Source organism: Sordaria macrospora, chromosome 4 (genome assembly GCF_033870435.1).
Source record: "Sordaria macrospora chromosome 4, complete sequence".
In the NCBI taxonomy this organism is placed as follows: Eukaryota; Fungi; Ascomycota; class Sordariomycetes; order Sordariales; family Sordariaceae; genus Sordaria; species Sordaria macrospora.
Genome location: NC_089374.1, coordinates 214,447 through 235,856, shown reverse-complemented (window position 1 = coordinate 235,856; position 21,410 = coordinate 214,447). Strand labels below are relative to the sequence as shown.

The 21,410-nt window shown below is 53.4% G+C and overlaps 4 protein-coding genes across 4 annotated transcripts; all 4 read right to left on the bottom strand.

Moving 5' to 3' along the window:
* Positions 1–380: 380 nt before the first annotated feature.
* SMAC4_04552 (uncharacterized protein) lies at positions 381–1,327 on the bottom strand. Its single transcript, XM_066090130.1, has 2 exons — positions 890–1,327; positions 381–805 (listed from the first exon to the last, which is right to left on the bottom strand). The coding sequence occupies exons 1-2, from the start codon at positions 1,090–1,092 to the stop codon at positions 427–429; spliced, it is 582 nt and encodes a 193-aa protein (XP_065946703.1). The 5' UTR covers positions 1,093–1,327; the 3' UTR covers positions 381–426.
* Positions 1,328–1,801: 474 nt separating this feature from the next.
* On the bottom strand, positions 1,802–3,314 carry SMAC4_04551 (uncharacterized protein). The gene is made up of 3 exons (XM_003345270.2): positions 2,675–3,314; positions 2,372–2,612; positions 1,802–2,302 (listed from the first exon to the last, which is right to left on the bottom strand). Exons 1-3 carry the CDS (start codon positions 3,269–3,271, stop codon positions 2,109–2,111), a joined length of 1,032 nt encoding a protein of 343 aa, XP_003345318.1. The 5' UTR covers positions 3,272–3,314; the 3' UTR covers positions 1,802–2,108.
* A 3,822-nt stretch (positions 3,315–7,136) lies between these two features.
* Positions 7,137–9,046, bottom strand: SMAC4_04550 (uncharacterized protein). Its single transcript, XM_024655652.2, has one exon. It carries the CDS (start codon positions 8,574–8,576, stop codon positions 7,269–7,271), a length of 1,308 nt encoding a protein of 435 aa, XP_024511504.2. The 5' UTR covers positions 8,577–9,046; the 3' UTR covers positions 7,137–7,268.
* A 4,685-nt stretch (positions 9,047–13,731) lies between these two features.
* SMAC4_04548 (uncharacterized protein) lies at positions 13,732–15,204 on the bottom strand (the record flags this gene model as incomplete). Its single annotated transcript, XM_003345267.2, has 2 exons — positions 14,771–15,204; positions 13,732–14,709 (listed from the first exon to the last, which is right to left on the bottom strand). Exons 1-2 carry the CDS (start codon positions 14,846–14,848, stop codon positions 13,732–13,734), a joined length of 1,056 nt encoding a protein of 351 aa, XP_003345315.1. The 5' UTR covers positions 14,849–15,204.
* Positions 15,205–21,410: the final 6,206 nt, after the last annotated feature.

Below are 21,410 nucleotides of genomic sequence, written 5' to 3'. Positions count from 1 at the left end.
TCCCCCTCTGGTGGTACCCGTGAGTTTCCCTCTCACAACGCAACTCAACTTCTTCCTTCTGTTCAGTCTCTCGGTGGAGAAGAAGTACCAAGCAGAAACATGTCTCAAAGCCCAAACATTGAACCCCGTCCAGCACTTAAACTCCGAGCCTCATCTCCGCGCCCCCCACGGGGTCTCACTGTCTCTAGTCTCACATAGCGGTTGAACCCTTTGGTTCCTGTCAAACTTTAACACAGCAGCACATTTTGCAATTCCTTCCACCAGTTCACATGTTCCTCTCTTTGACTTCCTTCCCCCCATTACCCCATTTCTTCTAGTCCCTGGTTTCCTGGGCATCTTATGCTCTCCCTCTCTGTCTTTCCCTCCATTCCCTCCACCCCCCACTCCCCTTACCCCTCCCCCCCTTGTGGCCCACAAGTCCTAACCCTACGGCTCCCTCCCAACAACACACCTAAACCCCAACCTCTTATCCCACTTACACCTCTCATCATCCGGCACATTCAGATGTTTACCAGCATAATTAACCCACGTATTATCATACGGGCCATTATACGCATTCTCATTACACGCATTTCCCCCATGCGTGTCGATCGTCCACGGCAGCACTGACGCAAAGGACTTCCATTGATCGCCGCTGCACTTCAATGCGGACTTGATCACTAGGATGTCCGTGGTGTTGACCAAGACGATGGTGGGCGTGAGGTACATGTACTTGTTTGTAACGTTGAGCATGGAGATGGTCAGGTAGTTTTTTGTTATTATAGAGACGAGGTTGGCGTGGCCTAGGATTATGGAGAATTGGTTGCTGTTGTCCAAAGGGGAGGGGTTAATGAGGATGACCAGAGATGGGAAGGGGAGACTGGGTGGGAGAGGGTTGATATTGACGTACCATTTCAGATCACCGTGACCGTCGGTCCATGTCACGCAGTTGGAATTATCTGCTGCATCGTGAGTGTTCAACTCTGCGGTTGTCCTTTTCGCGGAAGCAGCGTTGCCGCTTTTGAGGCCAAGGCCAAAGTGGGAAGGGGCCGCTGAGACGATCGCGGCCGAGAGAGTAGCCACGAAAAGGGAGAAGAGCGTTCTGTACTTCATGATGAGCTGGACTTTTGCTGTAAAGCGGGAAGATGGTGATAGTCAACTGTGGGCTGATGTAGTGAGGCTTGATGGGATTTATGGCCGTATTATCCGATGTTTGATCATCCAAATGGCTGCGTGGCATAGGAAGAATGGAAGATAGAAGGACAGCAAAAACGGGAAGAAAGGAAGGAATGATAAAGACGGGTTGTGCAACCCGAAGTGGGGGGTTCAATCCAAATCTTATAGCAGGAAAGAGCCTTCCAACTTCCAACTTCCAAGTCGGACGAGTCGGACTGGATGTTCCCAACTGAGGCAAACTCCATGAACCATAGTTGCACGATGCACTTCTGTCACAAAGCATGAATCAACGGTACTTCATGTCTGCGAATGTCTGGCACAGCTACCGCTTGAGCCTCAAAAGAGAGTGCTACCTCGGTGATCCCAGTGCCATGGATTTGAGGTTTGCGTCGCAACTCTCACACAGTTGACGACAACATTTTCGCAACACCATCTCCCTTACCAACTGAAATTTGGTTCGCGTTGCCCTATGGGGATGAAAAGTGAACCGTCCTTTTGGGATACGTGTAACTGAAGCCACTTGGGACCTGTGGTTGCTCTGAGCCTGGTACTTCTTCCCGTCTTTACGTTGGTGTTGCACAAGATCGGGAGCTGGTGTGATGATGGCGGAATGATGCGGCCGAGAGCGGGAACGGCTGGAACGGTTGACTCGGGCCCAGACCGTTGGTGGTTATCGGCCCTTGTATGGGTATGTGGTAGGGTGACCGATGTCTTACACCAGACACACACAGAAGAACCATGGCAAAGGTACCGGAGTAGATGTACCTCTATCCGTAGAGGTAGTATTTGATGGAACAGATTCCTTGATATTTCCGTTATAAGAGCCAACTGCGGACTCCGCTATGGATCCTTGCAACTTCCATCCCCACCAATTTTTTGAGTCCTCTCTACATCCTTTAGGGCGTTCCTGCCTAGGTATGAACGCTGCTTGGCCTTGCCGACGGAGAGCGTCATCACGGGATGACATGGAGGTTGCTCCCAGCCAAGCCACACACCCCAAACCTGAACAGATCCTTATCCTTCACGAACCGCTCCGCATAAGCGGCCTTCATCTCATCAACATCCCAATGAGCCCAAACAAAGCGGCCATGGATGAACCTCGCTTCCTTGGTGGTCGCCCAGACGGCGAAGTCAGCTGGCAACGAGACTGTATTCGTCGTTTGTCAGAACAGTTTTCTCTACGCAAAGCCAGGGGATGATTGTAAAAGGGACTCACTATCATCAAACGCCAGGGCACTCTTCTCCACACCGAGACCGTACTCCCACAATTCCGAGTAGATCGTTCCGGGGTGGAAGTTGACCACCTGGAACTTCTCCGGGTCGGACTGCTGGGCGATGTACCCAAAGAAAAGACCGGCAGTGGCCTTGGTGAAGCCGTACTCTGCCGCGGCGGCCAGGGCGGGCGAGTACTCGGGGTGGCTCATGTTGCAAGACGCGGTGGAGATGTTGAGGAGGAACTGTTTGTTTCTTTTGTTAGCCTCTTGCCCAGAACACATCTCAGTCACACAAACAAACTGACCTTCTGTCTGTCCTTCCCCTGCTTCATATAAATCTCCGTATGCCTCATCGGCGCCCGGAGGTTCGCTTCAAGCTTTTCCCAAATTTCCATTGTCGTCCTCCCGCCCTCCTCACACAAGCCCCCCATTGCCATCTCCCCCACAGCGTTCAAAACGAGCACATCCACCACCACTCCTTCGTCTGCCAGCTTCTTCCAGAAGGCATCAATCTCCTCCATCTTGGTCGCGTCAAACTTCTCGCCCACCACTTCCGTCTGTTCGTTGTTAATCTCTTTGGCGTGCTGACGGAGATCATCAACCGCTTTGTCAATCCTTTCTTGCCTCCGACCTGTGATGATAACCTTCGAAGCAGAAGCGGTGACGAAGGACTTGGCCATTGCAAAACCGATGCCTGCTGTGGAGCCCGTGATGAGAACAGTCCTTCCCGCCTGGGAGATCCGGGGGTTCAGGGTGGGGTTGATGGCTGGGTAGGAGGAGGTGTGCATGGTGGGAGTGACATTGGAGACGGTAAAGTCGGAATTGGGAGTGTTCCATGGGAGGCCGAGGATGAGGGGGATCTCGCCGGTATTGGCGGAGCCGTTAGTGGTTGAAAAGGACATGGCCGCGGTTCCTCGGGTGGTAATAATGTAGTTAATGCGAGTGAAAGTGGTTTGGTCGCGGGGGAAATACTGCCTTAATAAATGATTTCATGCTCGAGTACGGTACCGGACACATGCGCAACACCTGACGTCGTTACGTAGCTGCCGGTAGGAAGGGGCCTAGTTGCCAACTCATCGTACTAGAGTTCTCAATAAAACTTCCCTACTGTGCAAGGCCCGCCTGGAAGCTCCGATTGTGGATTGCGGTTTCATCGCTCCAACGAGATCTTCATCAACACCCACTCCAACGCCATAACCTGAGTTCGCTTGGTCTCCAATGCCCACGTCGGAAGGACCTAGATCCAACTTGCGTATACCAGTGCAAACATCAGTAAACTTCCTCCCTTGCCTCCCAACCCTTTTGCACAACCATCCATGGCTTCCGCTACTCCGGCCACAAGGATATCTTCGGCTCTAGTGTAAAGTTCGCTAACTTAGCTCTCCTCTCGTCCAAAGAACCATTGCATGCTGGCAGCGGTATTGAGCCCACTACCGTATGCTTGTGGATCCCCTACAGTCGGGAACAGGAAATTTGCTTCATGTTGCGGTCCAAAGTTGGGAAAAGGACGGTTGTTGAAAACTTGAGTGTCAATCGAGTGAGACCGTGAGACGGCCGCTGGTAGGATCGTAAGAGTCCAAGCATGGTAGGGGCGTGGCCCGTTGATATCTCCCGTCAGTTGGTCACGTGGAGGGTGTAACCGGAGGATGACATGGAAGTGCAGAGGAGGTACATGTATCCGCCTGAGATGATCCCGGAGGAATTCGAAGGGGAGGAGTGTAGTGGTTGCCTATTGGTTCCGGGGCAGGCAGCTTCAGGACCTAGTAGGTAGAGGTAGTTGTAGGCATCGTTGCACCAGAGAAGTGAGGACGTTAATGTTGTCGAATCGATCTGGACGATCTGTCGTGTGCGTAAGGCGTTTGGAATGCCCGGTAATGCTCCACGGGTTCTTTCTCCCGGAAGCCCGAGAGCAAGGACATCCGACTCCCCGGCACCGCCATTCATACCTAACCGGCTCCCCCTTCGTTATCTTATGCCAGGTAAAGCTATCAGCCGCGCAGTAAAGGAGGTTGATATTGCCGACACCATAATTCGTGCCCTGACGATGACCTTTGAATCCCTCGTCTCCGGACGCGGACTGTGTTCGGCATGCATCTTGTGCCCTGTAGTTGCGCGGAACCCCATACCTAAGGTAGTAAGCCAGAAATTGGGATGTCCGCAGTCGTAGATGTAGGCTCCTAGCGGAGGGGATATTGAGATCGAACCAAGCCCGGTCCGGACTCCAGAGCCGGTACGGCGCCCAGGTGGTGTAGCGGTTGAGCTGCGCGGGGAATCCGTGCCGTTGGTGCCCGGCCAGGTGTCGTACTCGTCCTCGACCTGGACCATGACCACCGGTCCGCCGACCGCCGCGTGTGATTTGTGCGTGGGCGGATGATCTTGCCTACTTTGTGTGTCTAAGTCTCGATAGACTCCGACCATTCCCTCCCATTTCCTCGAGGAGGGTCTTTGGGTCTCGATGTCCACCCCGGAAGTCCTCTGGCTGTTACTTCGGGGTTGACGTCAATCCGGACGCGGCTGGGCAATGAGGTAGATGCGAGGCCGGCTGCGGAGGCGGCGCGGAATAACTCGTCTAGGCAAAAAGACACCATCGAGGCGGACTTCACCCCTTTTGCCTTTCACTGGACCCTAGTAACGTAGAAGGAAACGGCGTTGAAGCCCATGGCTTTGATGCATTGGAAGACGTTGAGCCATAGTCCGGGGCTAAGGAGGCGCCAGGGATGAAATTGTCCGGAGAAAGAGGAGGATGCGTTCGTTCCGGATGATATGGGGGAGTATTTGTCCCATTGGATCTGTTGTCACACGGACATATGCCACACTCCTGGTGTCATACGAGAAAGACCTACATGTATGCAGATCGCTAGATGCCTTGGAGCCTCAGGTGACAAGGACCCGTACGTACTAGATAGGTACCGTTTCCCTTTGGCATAAGAAGGCCTTGAAGCCCAGCCTTCCTCTAGAGGTTGAAAGGACCAACAAGGCCTTCGAGACCAAAGTAGTTTATCAGCGGAATTGAACTACTGTTCCAAGCCCAGAACTCTGCCCTTGTCACATCTGTATAGATGTCAGATTCGGTTTTGTTCAATGACTGGACTTTACATACAAGATCCTAGGTTGAACTCTTCACATCCCGGCCTGCGATATTCCCATCTCCGTTTGTCAACAAGGCAATGGACAGGCTTGAAAGAGCCAAGCCAGCAAGAAGCAACAGATCCAAATCCATGAGGTATCGAGGACCCTCAAGCTCATCGCAAATTGCGATTGCCGACCGACCAACCGACCTGGACCGGGTTGTTCCCGTTCCCGCTTGAGATTCCGATATGCGCGCGTGCCGGTGCCGTTCCGTTCGGGGTAAAGGAACTATCCGCCGCTAGTCGCGAGATGCCCGAAACTCCACTTGGTATACTTTTGGAGCGGGACGACGAGCGACGGGGATGTTAAGGCTTGAGCAGAGACTGAATGGATGTTGCTTGGCTTTTTCGGAGTTATACTTGGCTCCGGAGTTGGGGATTGTCATTTTCTTTTCTTGTCGGACGCCAACGGGCTTTGAGTAAACCCATCCTGCCATCGTGATATAAATCACATCCTTTCTTTCGTCTTCGAGTCTCATGTTTTTCACCCAATTTGGCGATCTTCATGTTTTCCTTTTCACATCACCTCGAGCTGTATGTTCGGTGTTGTTGATTGAGTTGAATCCCGAATGATCATCGCCATTTCCAGTATTGCGTCGTGGCGAAAGAAGCTCCATTGAAGTCCATTGGAGGAAAGTGGAAACAGCCCGCTAAAATCCTGAATAAGAGATGTCCCCTCTCCCCCATCGGTTCGGGACCGGGACGGCATCACCCGTTCACACACGTTCTTTTTTCTAGTGTAGTGTACCGCTCCCAAGGTCCAAACTTCTAGCTGCGCATCCCTTCCCCATGACTCCCATAAGAACTTCTCTCGTCACTCTCTCGTCAGAGTTCGTCACCTCATCTCAATCACCGGCGACCGGTGACCGGTGACAGGTCAGTCGGCGCCTTCTCAGAACATGGGCAACCCAAGAACGGTGGACATCATGAACTTAATCAAATCCAATGTTGTTCCCCGCACGATTTACCCTGGCTTGGCCCTTGATGCACCTGAATGCACCGTTCGATTTCCGCATGAGATTATCGCTACCGTCACACAAACTTTTTGATAGTTGAACGCGCTAATGCGACCTTGTGGACTTGTGGTGATCTGCTACCCTTTTTGGGGGTTCGGTGTTCTGGGCGTTTTTGTTTGGTGAAGGCCGTTGTTTTTAACGGGATTGCCTGCCCTGTGGTAGGATTTTGAGGAGCCCTGGGGGTTGCACCCGGGCTCGGCAGCGATACACTGGGCGGGTGCACTGTAGAGAATGTGAGAGGGCATGTGTGAACGAGGACAAACTGCCGCATGGGGCTTAACGACAACCAAGACGACGACATATTTCATGATCGATCATGTTTTGAGGGCTTGGAGCTTTCACTGCGGACGAAATGACAGTGGCTGGCAGGGATTTGGAATCTTCGATAAACAACGCATGCCCATCACTTAGAGCCCAAAGCCCCCCGCGGAAGTCTCCATCTCTTCAGGTTTGCTGCTGTTGCGAGTTGCGACGGGAGAAAAAGGGGGAAGCATAACAAAGGCCAAAACACCAAAACACAGGTGCAAAGTGCAGCAAAACAAAAAGGAGTGTAAAAACATCGCAATAATGAGAGGTATATCCAAGCACAACCGTAGAAGAAAAACCCCATCAACCCATCTCTTTCCTGTGCACTGCCCATTGCGAATTAGCAATTACATCCATTCCCATCCGTTCCATTCCCAATTCTGTCCCTCAGAACATCCACATCATCCACCGCTCACCTCATCACGCACCACCTTCCCTCTATCCCAAACTCAGTTACCCTTCTCACCACTTCCCTTTCCACGCCCAGCAATCCCCACCTTGCCCGCAACAAACTCCAAAAACCCCTCCAAATCATCCAAAAACGCCCTCGGCTCCTGCATCGCAGCAAAGTGTCCACCAACCTCATGTTCCTTATACCACACCATTCTCTCCCCAAACAACTTCTTCCCCCACGTCCTGGGCAACGTGCCAATCTCCACCGGGAAAGCCGCATACCCAAACGGCTTTTGAGCGGCCGGATCCTCCTGTACAACAGCCGTGGCGCCAATCTCCGGCACCAAGCTGCGATAAGACCACATTGTCCTACCGAAACACCCCGAAAACCAATACAGCGACACGCCATTGAGGATTTTATCCAGTGACAGCGGCTCGGAGCCTTGAGGGCGGTTATCGCTCCACTCGATGAACTTCTCTCCCATCCACGCTAGCATTGACACTGGATTACTCATGAGAGTAAGAGCAATAGTCGAAGGCCGAGTTCCATGCTCGTAAGCATATGCGCTGCCCTGCTTAATCCACGCAGTCGTGCCCGCCATCAGGCGTTCCTCGCGCTCGGAAAGCGGTTCCTCCTGACACGCAGCGAACTGCTCCGGTGTGAACATGAACATGTTCAGATGCGAAGTCTTGCACGCCGGAAAGTTATTAGCCATTGTGCGGGCAAGGGCGTAGCCTACGTCGCCTCCCTGAGCGACGTAACCTGTGTTTTCGTCGAAGCCGAGGGAGAGCATGAGTTCGTTCATGGCCTCGGCTGCGAACTCGGTTGTGAGTTCTTCCAGGCTGGAGTCGTGCGGGCGCGTGGAGAAGCCGTAGTCCGGGATGGAAGGGACGATGACGTGGTAAGGAAGCGTTTCGGGGGTGTAGCGAGACCGCAAAATGTCGAGCATGGGGATGAATTCCAAAAAGGAGCCGGGCCAGCCGTGCATGAAGATCACGGGGATGGCATCTTCCCTGCGAGAAAAGAGGGCGGCGAAGTGCAGGTCGAAGGTTTGGTTGGAGGTGGGGCCGACGACGGTTTGCTTGTATTGCGGGAACGAGTTGATGAAGGCTTCTTGGACGCGCCAGTCGTACTTGTTGAGCCAGTAGTCGCGGGCGTTGACGAGCCACTCGCGCGTGATGCCGAACTTGCCTGTTTCGGCATTTGCGTGCTTGTTGTAGAATTGCTCGGGGGGGATTACGGCGTGCTGGATCAGGGAGCGGAGCTGGGAGAGGTCCGAGTCGGAGACGTCGATGCGGAAGGGGGTTGGGGGCACCTTGACGCCTGAGGGCAGGGTGGAGAAGATGTGGGAGACTGAGCCCATTGTTGTATTATGTGAGTTGTTGATTACCCGAAGTGGGAGAAAGTAAACAGAGGTGTGGTGTTGCTGTAAGACGACGGTATGTCGTTGATGCCGATGAGTGATGACTGACAGAAAGCTGGGATAATCCAGGGACGAACGAAGGAACCGATAAAAAGCAGTGGAAAAAAAAGTGTCTGATGTCGTTTATATCGTAGTTTCCGCTCCCGATGGTGGAGATAGAGACCGGGAGAGACTAGTTTCCCTTGTGGATAAACGTCTCTATAATGGAGAACTGGAAAAGCTTATGAATCCCGCTCAGTGGCTCTCTCCGAAAAAGGTGCAGCGTCGATGGGGTGAGAAGAAGGAGTGGGTTTTGACTTTTCGAGTTTAATGCTATCACCGGAGGTCCACGAGGGGGGGATCCATCTCCGGAGGTGATTGTCCTGTCCATGTCCATCACTTCTTGTGTCTGGAAAGAGGTGTGGTGTGTCTGCTCGTCGCCATGGATCATGGTGTCCGCACGATACCCCCATGTCTTGTTGGGGTCTTGGGGTTGTATGCCGGACCATTCAGATCCCCGACTTCGACCAGAACGCATGGTTGTTCAAAAGGTGTGTAGGGGTGGAGATATGCGCGCGGTGGACAGTGGATAGTGTAAGTGGACAAATGGTCGATCCATATTTTTTTGGTTCGTTCCCCACGTTTGCCACCATGAACTCGCATTGGTTGCCTTTGGCCCAGTCCCTTTTGGTGGATATTACCACTCGGCGACGACGCCGGTCAAACCACAAAGGATTGATAGCTTCCATCCTTCTGGATAGTGTAGAAGTACCGCTTCCACCATCCGCTTTTTGTGCGCGCAGTCGGCTCTCTGACTCTCACCAATCTTTTCCTCTCACTGGCTCGTCCTGAATGCCTGCCCCTACCCTATCCTACTACGCCTACCAACCCGACCCGACCCGTTGTTGTAAGTGTAGACTTATAAGATAGGCCCACCTCAGTTCCCAGCCAAAACCTCAACTTAGTGAACTCACGGGACCGTCGACAAGGAAGGCTCATAGGAATGGAGACCCTAGCTGCATGGACCCAAGCAAGTTCCCAAGTTCCCAACTGCCGTTGCCGTTGGGTCGTGGAACTCTATTTGTCATTCACTCGCTCGTGGGTCTGCAGGATATAGGCAAGTACCAGAGATACTCCAATACAACGAGAACCGAGAATCTTTTTTTTTTGTTGCTGCCCTCTGCTGCCATGATATTCCAATGGACCGCAAGACCGGAGTTAATCCCGACGTGAGATTCCGCGCCTTCCGAAGAACAGAGATTGGACAATTGGTATTGAGTGTGTGTGTGTGTGCCATCCAGTCGAGTCGACGAAAAGGCGGTCGATAAGACAGACTACCTATCTTTTGAGACGACGAGCGGATGGCGGACAAGGCGGGATTGTCGATCCTTCACAAGTCCGCAGTCTATGTACGGTCTACACTCGATACCGTACCATCAAAAAAGGGACAGAGATGACGTGTCACTTGAAAGACTCGAACCCTCCAACCATGGCATGCTAAGAAGCTTTTTTTTTTTTTTAAAAAAAAACAAAAAAAAAACAATAGTGGTGAGTGATATAGGATACTTGGGTCTTAGATGCGTTTGAAGTGGGCCAGAGCAGATGATTGCCCAGCACAAGCGACTACGCATGGCATGCCATTACCCCCGTTGTCAATCCCAACAAAGGATAAAGGATCATATGTCGGGTCCCATGATGATAAGGGAACAGTACCTACCAGTAGCCTGCGCGTGTCAAATGTCAAAACACGAGGTCAGGTGCCAACTGCCAAGTGTGCAGCTCGCTTCACTTGCCTTGAGCGCATTCAGTCGAAGCCGCAGTTACAGCTGTGCGAGAAAGTGCGAGAAGTGTGCGAAGGGGCGGGTTCGGTGAGCTGGCTGCTGACTGTTGGCTGCTGGCTGCTGCGGCTGTAGTGTACACTAGGCACAGTGGTTTTGGAAGCATGACGTCGGATTCATTTCTCCTGACTGCTAAGAGTCTAGTGAATGAAAAATGGTAATGATTGGCCTGTCATGTCATCGTTTCAACGGTCAAGCTGTGTTGTAGTGTAGTGTAACATCAAAACCGGCACTTCCGCCGGACCAACCAACTACCAACAAGCCTTTATGAGCCAATAAGCGCCGACAATTGATTGTCGCTCTTTTGTTGTGTAACAGTAACAGTTGTATTCTCTCGACTGCCGCGCAACCTTTGCGTCCCTTGTAGCAGTTGCGATTCAAAGGCGTTGAAGACCGCTGGATATCCAATAAAAGGTCAAAGTGTTACAAATCCAATGCGTGAGGCGTAACCGATATTGTGAATACCGTCGGCCGATATGACATGCTCAGGTTGACAAAATGTGCATACGCCAAATCGGATACCGCAAAACCTTGCTTTGCACATCGACGTCGGCCCATGGTAGCTTCAATTGCGGTCTGAGAGTGCGGCAGCAACCGCATACCGCTCAACTCAACGGCGCGCGCTGGAATTCCGCCATGGAGCCCTTCGGATCGTCCCCATCGTGTTGGATTGACAAGCATTGGCGAGTTAGAGCGGCCAACGCGGAAGCGGAGTTGAGTGGGGTAGTAGGTATGTACTACGGGAGACGTGGACAAGGGCGCCGTCGTTGGCAAAGCCATTCTGTAGGTCGACTTAGCGGCAACAGGCAGAACGGGAAAAACGACCCTGATTCTTCTCCTAATCGCTATAATCGGACAAGCTTGTGGGAAGGGGGGGCGCCGAGAAGGTTACCAAAACCGGCGCTAGTTCCGGAGACCAACAGGCCCTAGATCTACGGCACCCACGGGTAGCAAGAGCTAGCTACGGCAAAGGGACAACAGGACCCTCGATCTTTTCACCTGTCGGGGCAGTCTCGGCGATAGCAAGGGGATCATCCTAGTGTAAAGGGCGGCGTTGTCTCCGGGATCAAACACCCTACCATAGGCGGGAACTACTAGTCAACCCGTGGACGATGGAGACTGGTAAACAGTTCAACGGCGCGTATGTATTGGGTATATGATGTGTGTAAATAGTATGTTCATGTCCAGCCAGCCACCTGTTTAGCTCTGCTGGATGATCTTCTCCATCTCTTCGGGGTCCTTGGGCGCTGTCGTGAGGTTGTAGGTGCCGTCCTTGGTGATGACGAGGTTGTCTTCGATTCTGCGAAGCGACAACAGATTAGCATTCGACCTTTCCATACAGACGGACTACCACAGTCGACATACCTAACACCTCCAACATCCCAGTACTTCTCTAGCACATCGGCGTTGATGTACTTGCTGTGCTTGGGATCCTTCAGGAACGGCTCGATGATGAAGTTGCAGAAGTAGATACCAGGCTCAACGGTAATGACGCTGCCGGCGGGAAGACGGCCGCGAACGCGAAGGTAGCGGAACATGGTGTCCTTATCGGCGTAGTTGGGGTTGCCGCCGGTGTCGTGGGTGTCCATACCGAGGTAATGGCCAAGACCGTGAGGGAAGAAAGCAACGCTCGTCCTGCTCTCGAGAATCTCGTCCTTGTCGCCCTGGAGAATGCCGATCTGGAGAAGGCCATCAATGGCGATCTTGTGAGCGAGGAGATGGACGTCATCCCAGAGGACACCCTCCTTGAGCGCAGCGATACAGTCGTTCTGCATCTTCAAGACGATATCGTAAACCTCCCTGCTCTCCTTGGTGAACTTGCCATTGATGGGGAAGGTACGGGTGATATCCGAAGCATAGCAATCCCACTCGCCTCCGGCGTCAAGCAGAAGGTTGAGCTTGCCAGCCATGTCGGCGTTGTTGGGAACGTAGTGGAGCGTGGCAGCCGCCCTACCGCTGGCCACGATGCTGTGGTAGGCCTGGTTGCGGGAGCCCTTGGCGATGCAGTGTCCGAGGAAGACGGCCTCCAACTCGCGCTCGTTCTGGACGTGCTTGACTTTTTGCATGACGGCCTTGTGTCCGTCGGAGCTGATCTCGTTGGCCTTGGCCATGATGGCCAGCTCGTATTCGTCCTTGACAACGCGGGTGACTTCGATGGCCTCTTTGAGGATGGAGAAGTTCTTGTTGTCGAACTCGAGGAAGGTGATCTTGTCCGAGACCTGGTTGGGGATGGCGAAGACGGACGCGCCCTTGGGCTTCTCGCTGCCGACGTGGGCGAGGGTGGCGTTGACATCGCTGGTGTACTTGACCTCATCGACATCCCAGTTCTGCTTGGCCTCGTCGGCGGAGACGGGCAGGCCGGACCAGATGACCGACTCGGGGTCGATGGGAGGGATGAAGAGGGTGGACTTGTCGGCGTCAATGTCGTACATGTAGTGGCAGTCGGCGAGCGGGCAGCCGGTCAGGTAGTAGAAGTAGCGGCGCTGGCGGAAGGGCTCGGCCTCGTCGTTGTCTTCGAGCAGCTTGGTGGCGCGGCCCTCGAGATAGAGGACTCCCGATGCGCCGGGGACCTTGTTGCGGATGTAGTCGGCGACGCGCTGGGCATGGCGCTTGGCCGGGTATTTGCCCTTGAGGGTGGTCTCGTAATCCATTCTGGTGGTGGTGGTCATCGTTCGATACTGGATTGTTGAGGATCTCGCGATGGTGGTGGTGATCCTTGGGAAGATGGTGTTGAGGGAAGAGAAAAGACTTCGCATAGGGAAGGAAAACCAAAGAATTACAGCACAGACAACGGGAACTGTCTGATACTGACAAAAGTTACTGTAATCTTGTTGAAAGAGGGGCAGTAACAGAAGGGAGAAGCAAAAAACGGGAAGGCAGAAGGCAGAAGGCGCCTTGCTTCGGGATTGAAGCTTCTTTCTGCCAATGCTCCTTCCCGCTCCCACGCGGACAATGCGGGGCAATGACAGCTTCTTGGCGGGGTCGTTATCAATCTCTTATCGCCAAGCTAGTCCCTGATTGGCAACTGATGCGCCAACCCCACATCTGTCACGGCATGCAGCGGCACGAGACGGATCTCGGCACAGCCTGGTCCACTCTTCAATTTCCCTCCAGCAACGAATGTGTCAAACAAAACAAAAACAACAAACTGGATATTGCATCCTGCTACCGGACTATATACTAACGAGCAAAACATTCGCAACTGGGTATCCAACCATTCGTCCCCTCCAAACATTACGACGACGACATCAACAAAACCATGACTCTCCCAAGTCCATTTAACCCTGCTGCCAAAACACAGTCTTGGTGTCCTCCACACTCACACGATCCAGCTCAATCATCTCCTCCTCAGACAACCTCCACCCCAGCGCATCAATCGCCTGCCTGGCCTGCTCCGGATTGCGAATGCCCACAACAGGCAACGCTCCCTTGCTAATATTATAGTTCAGCGCCACGCTAGCCCTGGCCTTGCCCCTGGCCTTTGCAATCTTCTCCAGCACGGCCAACGTCTCCTGGATGTCCTCCATGGGGTAGCTCGAGAACCGGTACGTCTTGGGCGGCGGGTTTTCCACCGTGTACTTGCCCGTCAGCCGGCCGTTGGCGATGGCCGAGTATCCCTGGAAGTCCATGCCGTTGACGGTGCACGCCTTGATCTCGCCCTGCACCTCGGGCCACCGGCGCAGGATGCTGAACTCGACCTGGTTCGTCGCCAGCGGGATGCCGTGCTCGGCCAGCGCCGCCTTCATCTCCAGCACCTTTTCGTTGGGGTAGTTGGCCACGCCGACGGTGCGCGTCAGTCCCTCCTTGGCGCACTTGGCTAGCCCTTCGGCGACTGCCTTGATGCTCTGCGGGTGTGTCGGGCCGTGCACGAGGTAGATGTCGACGTAATCGAGCTCGAGTCTCTCCAAGCTGGACTTGAGCGTCTTGTAGGGCGCGTCGCTGGGATGCACATAGTTCTTGACGTCCATGGCCCTGCCGAGCCACTTGGTCTGGATCACGTAGCTGTCTCGAGGCAGACCCTTGACCAGCTTGCCGATTCGCCGTTCGGATTCGCCGTTCGGATTCGCCGTTGCCGTAGGCCTGGGCCGTGTCGATAAAGTTGATGCCGGCGTCGTAGAGCTCGCGTCAGGCGGCTTGCACGGCCGGCCACTCTTCCTCCCTGTAGCCCCACGTGCCCTTGTCGCCCCAGGGCCAGCCGCCAATGCAGATGTAGGACGCGTCGACCTTGCCGTTGAGGGCGGGGAAGGAGATTCAGTCTCGGGCAGTGGGGCAGAAGGTGGGAGGCAGGATGTTTTGCCCGTCGAATTCGCGCGGGACGGGTTTGGGCTTGCCCGTGTGGAAACCCGAGGTTGTGGACATGCCTAGCGAGAGGCCGGTTTGGAGGATCTTGTCCATGGTGGCGGTGTTTTTGGTATTCTTATGATAGGTGATATCGGTTGTTCCCTTGGTAGGTCTTGTGGTGGTGATGACTGTCAGTGACAAGAGGTAGCCAAGGTACCTTAAGTACCGTGGTGATGCTCTCGAATGGGCGTTATAAAGGGTCTTATAGCACTGGGTGGTACTGTCACCTCCATGACCCTGATGTCAACAAACTATGACGGCTGAGACTCTGTCCTGGGATCGTTGTTGCCCCTAATCCTTGGAACATACGGGTCGTCCTTTGGACCAATCATGCCTTTGACTGTTTCCCGTTTAGGCAGTTTTGCTCTGGTTAGTTGCCTTCAAGCGCTGACAAGCTTCCGAGTCGTCAAGTCACCCTCCCCCCCCCGACTTGTCTCGCAATCTCCATTGCTGTATGCTTTTTCAGAAACAGCATTCCGAAATCCGATCAGACACTCTTCCCGAGACTGGAATACCTCTACGCAGAATATGTATCAGCACAACCAAGAAGCGCCGGTCCTGATTCCGGCCAATCACATCCCACCGCTTATTTTCATGAGTTCACTCACACGATTGCACTAACTGTTTCGCGCCTTTGATCACACCCAAACACGTTAGTCGTATGTATCTCGGCTACACACGACGTGTTCTTACTTCGCTTAACGTCACCTGAACCAAGTCAAGTCCTTCTTTAAATCTTCTTCCACGGCATTGTCAATCTCCAGCAAAGCCACCTCATCCATCCTTTCTACTCCCATACCCATTACGCGAGGTTAGCAACCACCGCGCCGCCGTCATCCATCTTCCTCTTACGCCGACCCAACGCGATGACCACTCAACAAAGGCCAAACCTCACCACATTTTATACCATAACCTTTATAAATCAATCACTTAAATTCCAAGCAACGACCGACAATATCACTCCTCAGAATCCTCCACCGTCCCTTCACGCGTATCTTCTTCACAACAGCGGGGTACACCGGTGTCGCCTTCGCCCTCCTCTCTATGACCCTCTTTACAGTCGTAGAACAGGTGGAGAGGTTGAAACGTAGTAGACAGTGGTGAGCCGGTTTTTAATAGGGTCCCGGTTCTTGGTCGCGTATATCGGAGTCGGCAGTATGAGCAAGTTGCGGGTTGGGTAAAGTGGGTGAGAGAGAATTCAATTAGGAAGGGAGATGGTGGAGGTTTGAGGGGAGGAAGGGGTGGTCGGTTGTTGATTTAGGAGATAGAGATGTAAGGACACTGGGGTCAAGCGAGGGAAAGGGGTCCATATATGTATGCCATCATGCCATCATGCCTGCATGACCGACCCTTTCGTGTGTTTTGGAGGAGACCGGGGAGGAAGAAGAAAAGTGAGAAGAAAGATGCGGAAGTCGGAGTGGATAGAAAAGATTTGATGGAAGGGGTGACAAGGTGAGAGGGCAGAGGAGGAGAGACGTTGGACTTTCTCAATGGGTGCGCGCAACTTTCCACGGCTGGTATTTCTTGCTTCTGTGGCTTGGAGGCTGCAGTTCTGTGTTGGAGGTAACGGAATGATACACCACAAGTGGCATTGAGTGTGGGAGTGAATTTCGTGTATTGATTTTGGTTAAAAGAGAGAGAGAGAACAGAACAAGGAGGACGGAGTCCGACATGGTTTATATACAGGGTAGCTATGTGTGGATCGTATCCACTTAGACAGAAACGCCAAAGAATGTGATGGCTTCAACACTCCCCCTCGATCCAAGCATAGGTTACAAGTGGTTATTTACAGTGATTCTCTCTCTCACACACGTTGGTCAGCACCAGTAAAAACCCAGTGGGAAAAGGATTGCTGCCGTGTGTGGATCGTAAAGTGAAAGTAAGTTGAAAAACAGATTTGTGATCCCGGGACCAAGCCCGGGAGTGGAATTTGGATTGAAGCATGGAAATAGGTGTGTCGGCGGGTCAGCCGCCTGAAGAGTTGTATGAGCGTTGTGGGTGTAGTACAGAGGTGCCAGTGATTATAGTGTTGAAAGGACACTAATTAGACCCTTCTGGGGCTTCCAAGAGTCCAAGGGCTCGTCGGTGGCGTTGGAAGGCGTCGCGGGGTAGTGGCTTCGTGAAGACGTCTGCCACTTGTTCGTTTGTGGGAATGTACTGGAAATTGACGTCTCCAGCTGCTTGGCGTTCTCTGCACCAGAGTTCTTGTACGTGAATGTGTTTAGTGCGGGAATGGTGTTGCGGGTTCCTCGCAAGGGCCAGTGCATCTTGGTTGTCCCCGTAGACCCTTGTGGCCCCTCGGGTTTGCTTGATGTGCAAGTCCGAGAGCAGTCGGCGGAGCCAGATAGCTTCCTTGGTGGCCTGGGTCTGTGCCATAAGTTCAGCTTCGCAGGATGACAAGGACACAGTGGGCTGGCGTTTTGATTGCCAACTGATAGCTGCGCTACCGATGTGGAACACAAAGCCTCCGGTGGAGCGTCTTGTTGAGGTGTCACCCGCCCAGTCGGCGTCTGAAAAACCAGTGAGGTCCTTGAGCTCACCGGTATAAGTGAGTTCGAGGTTGATGGTTCCCTTGAGGTATCTGAAGATGCGTTTCACGGCTGTAACGTGGGCGAGCGTTGGGTTGGCGAGATACCGGCTGCAGAAGGATACGGCAAAGGCTGTATCTGGACGAGTGCCGAGCATAGCGTACATAAGGGAACCGATGGCGCTGGCGTACCAGTGCCGGAGGTAGTTGGAGGCGATGTGGTCGCTGGTCGGTTCTGGGATCTTGCTGGTGTCCATTGGGGTAGATACTGGCTTGCAATCGAGCATCCCAAACCCCTTAAGTATCTTTTCGATGTAGGCTCTTTGGTTGAGTCGGATGATGTGCCGTGATCTATCGCGGGTAACAGCCATGCCCAAGTAGTAAGAACAAGGGCCAAGGTCTGTCATTTTGAAACGCTGACTGAGTGCGTGCTTTAGTGCTTGAACGTCGGGTTTGTTGGGGCCGGCAATTAGTAGATCATCAACGTAGATGGCGATATAGGTGTTTCCTTTGCTGAAGATGGCAGCGTCGGATGGTAGTGGTGAGAAGCCCAGGCCATTCAAGAAGGTAGCTAGGGTTTGGTACCACACTCGTGGACTCTGTTTGAGGCCATAGAGGGCTCGGTTGAGGCGGCAGACGAGGTTGGGGTTGCTGTTAGGGATACCAGGTGGTTGCTCGACGTAGATTTCTTCGTCTACTTCACCATACAGGAATGCGGTTTGTACGTCCATCTGTTCCAGCTCGAGATCCAGGGCGGCAGCGAGAGCAAATATGAGCTTGTAACTCATCGGTTTGACCACCGAGGCAAAGGTCTCGTTGTAGTCTACCCCTTCCTGTTGCTCGAAACCACGGACAACCCATCGCGCCTTGTATCGTAGGACCTCGCCGTTGGCACCTGTCTTGAGCTTGTATACCCATTTCCCAGACAATACCTTTCTGCCCAATATTTTTGGCACCAATGTCCAGGTTTTGTTTTGTAAAAGCGATTGGTACTCTTGTTGCATGGCTTCTTTCCATCGTAGCCAGTTAGGCTGTTTTTGGGCTTGGTTGAGGTTGGCGGGCTCAGGGGCAAGAGGTGTGGCAAGCCCCATAAGGGCGAGAATGGCCTTGTCAGGGTTTTTGATAGCTTGAAGCAGTAGTTCGGGATGGTGGCTTGTGACGGTGTGCTGGTGACCTGAGTCGTAGAGGCTTGGATCACCGCCGACAACGATGGTGTCAAGTATGGGTGAGGACGGTGGATATTGGGGCATACCCAGTGGTGGTGACGGTGTGAAGTCGGATGAGAGGTCTGATAATTCTGACTGTGATTCTGGTGAGGTGGTGAGTTCGGATTGTGCAGTCGTATCAGAGTCTCCCCCTGGCTGTGCTATGGGAACTCCCCCTGAATCAGAGGGCGATGCTGCGCGGGAGCTACCCCGGCTTATGGGTTTGGAGTGAGGGCCGGGACGGTAATGGGCGGTGAACTCAGCGGAGTCGGTGATAGAGTCTGTATCAGAGGTACCGAGGTCAAAGGCGGTGTCTGATTCAGGAGCGGGCGGCGAAGACAGAATTTGTGCGGTCGTAATTTCTTGCGTAGCAAGGTCAGGCGGGCTGGGTGAGATGCAGGTGAAGGCCTCGTCGAACACCACGTTATTGGTAGATATAATCTTGTTGTTGTCTGTGAGGACGATGTAATTCCGTCCGCCTTCGTATCCTAGCAGTCGACACTTGCCAGCGGTGGGGTGAGCTTCCCTGGAAAGTCTGAGTCGGATAATTTGTAGTAGCCGGTGGCACCAATAACCCTGAGGTGCGACAGATCAGGTTGACGGCCTTCCCATGCTTCAAAGGGCGTCTTCCCAATGACTCGGCTTGGACACCGGTTTTTGAGGTAGACAATTGTCTGAAGTAGGATGGGCCAGAGACGGCGGGGAAATTGGCTATCCACTAGGACGGTTGTGATGCGCTCCTGAAGGATCCGATTCAGGCGCTCTGAGATCCCATTTTGTTCGTGTTGGTTGACCGCTGAGTAGCTTAGCGTAATAAGGCGGTTCCGGCACCAGAGTTTGAAGCGCTTGCTGGTGTTTTCACCAGCCCTATCAAGGTGAATGTGGCGTATGGGATGTTCTGGCTTATCAACTGTCGCATGCCATTCGGCGACTACACGAGGAAACTCGTCTCTGATCTTAATGGCATAGACCCATACGTACTGCGTGAAGTCATCTGTAATGGTGACCCAGTACGATTCCCCCGAGACCCTCGAAGCGGAAAGGCCCGCAAATGTCCATATGGACGTGCTCAAGGGGCCGACTCCCTTTGCGCAAGGTACCCTTATGGGGTACCTGTTTCAGGCGGCCAAGTGCGCACTTGTCGCAAAAACAGGTGTCGGGGACAGGGCCTATGCCGGTGGCCATCGTCTGCAGCAGACGGATGTTATCTTCGCCGAGATGAGCTAGGCGATCATGCCAGATTTTGAGGGATTTCTTTTCGAGGGCGTAAGCGGCGAGGGCAAGGCGATGAACTGGGTTGGTTTTGGTAGGCTGGCGAACTAAGTATATCCCGTTGACGCTGAAACCTCTGAAGCGGAGGCGTCGACCGTGGACTCCCACTACTGCGCTGTTTCCGAACGTAACGACGTAACCACGATGGTCGAGTTGTGATACAGAAAGGAGATTGCAGGCGGTGCGAGGAGAGTAGTGAGCCCCTTCTAGAAGCATGAAAGAATCCTTCCCTTCTTTAGAAGTGCTACTAACGTGAAGCTTGTAGGTTCCGGTGGCCTTGGGGGTTATTTCAACGTTGCCTATGCCAATGATGGGTGGACCGGTGTAGGGATGCAAGTTCACGAAACCGGATTGTTTGCAGAAAATGTGGCTAGTGGCGCCGGAATCGACGACCACAACGTGTTTGAGATTCGCAAGGAAGCCTCTATTAGATTCGGAGGCAGAGAGGGCGGAGATGTGCTCGGCGAGTTTGGAGTTGGATGGAGGATGAATGGGCGGAAGTGAAGCAGCGGCAATTTGGACAGAGGCCAGTGGAGCGGGTATGGGAGTAGTAGAGATGGATGTGGAGGACAAGGATAAGTGTGTAGCTGGTGATGCGGTTGTGTGGTTTGGAGGGCTGACGGTAGTGAGAGCCAGCGATGGTAAGTCCAGTGTTGTGGCGCCTATAGATTCCATTGTTGTTGCAGAAGGAACCTGTAGGCCGGCCCTTTCCTAGTGAGTACGGGACCTTCTATTGGGGCGCTGCTCCTCTATTTTGGAGTCAGTGTCGCTGTCTTCAAGACCTGCGGCGAGAAATGCTGCCGCCGAGGCGGCATTGGCTCTGGTGTCAGAGGCACTGTCCTTGCTGTGGTATTTGTCGGGGTGTTGCTTCCAGCAACGAGAGTCACTGTGGTTTGGTGTGTGGCACACCGAGCAGGGAAGCCAAGTCGGAGACTTGCTGTTATCGCGGGGGCGTTTGTTGTTGGTGTTAGTTCCTTTGAAGGTGCGAGGTTTGGCGATGAGAGCCTTGAGAGCCAAAATCTCGTCGGAGCGTTTGCCATGTCTCCTGAGGTGCTGTTCTCCGGTCTCTGCCTCGGCTTGAACTTCATCTAGGGTAATGGCCCTCCGAGTTACTCTCCCGTTCACATCTCTTTCTGGGACAAGGAGGTGGCTCTGGTTAAAGCTGGTCCAAGGCCTTGGAGGAGCTTCAATACGAGGTAGGGTTCCCTCATCTTGCACGACTTGTCCATCTTGTAAAGTTCATCATGGATGGTGCGGAGCTGGGTGGCGAAGTCGTTAAAGTCCTTACATTTGGCGAGTGTAAGGTTGTCCCATCTCTTCATGAGGTCTTGGAAGCCGGAGGATCCTTTGGGGCGAGAGTGGATGAAGAGAAATTCGAGGGCGGCTTTGACGGTGCTATGCCCTTCAGAGACGAGCTTAGCCCGAGGTCCAGGGGATAGGCGAGTGCGGAGGACAGCCATCAGGTTTCGCTGTTCCGTAGACCATTCTCGGGTGCGTTTGGCGTGGTCGCGGTCTTCCTCACCGTCATATTTCTCAGGTGATTCATTCGTGCTGAGAAGATCAAAAGAGCTACGGGCATCAATGTAGTCTCGGATGCGGTTAAACCAGGTGG

What these genes read in the sequence shown, in the direction of transcription:
- SMAC4_04551 (XM_003345270.2), bottom strand. Translation starts at nt 3,271, where the DNA reads ATGTCCTTTTCAACCACTAACGGCTCCGCCAATACCGGCGAGATCCCC. An exon ending in AGGGGAAGGACAGACAGAAG is followed by an intron (nt 2,613 to 2,674) that starts GTCAGTTTGTTT and finishes AGAAACAAACAG; the next exon opens with TTCCTCCTCAACATCTCCAC. An exon ending in TGCCCTGGCGTTTGATGATA is followed by an intron (nt 2,303 to 2,371) that starts GTGAGTCCCTTT and finishes CGACGAATACAG; the next exon opens with TCTCGTTGCCAGCTGACTTC.
- SMAC4_04552 (XM_066090130.1), bottom strand. Translation starts at nt 1,092, where the DNA reads ATGAAGTACAGAACGCTCTTCTCCCTTTTCGTGGCTACTCTCTCGGCC. An exon ending in GGTCACGGTGATCTGAAATG is followed by an intron (nt 806 to 889) that starts GTACGTCAATAT and finishes TTTGGACAACAG; the next exon opens with CAACCAATTCTCCATAATCC.
- SMAC4_04550 (XM_024655652.2), bottom strand. Translation starts at nt 8,576, where the DNA reads ATGGGCTCAGTCTCCCACATCTTCTCCACCCTGCCCTCAGGCGTCAAG.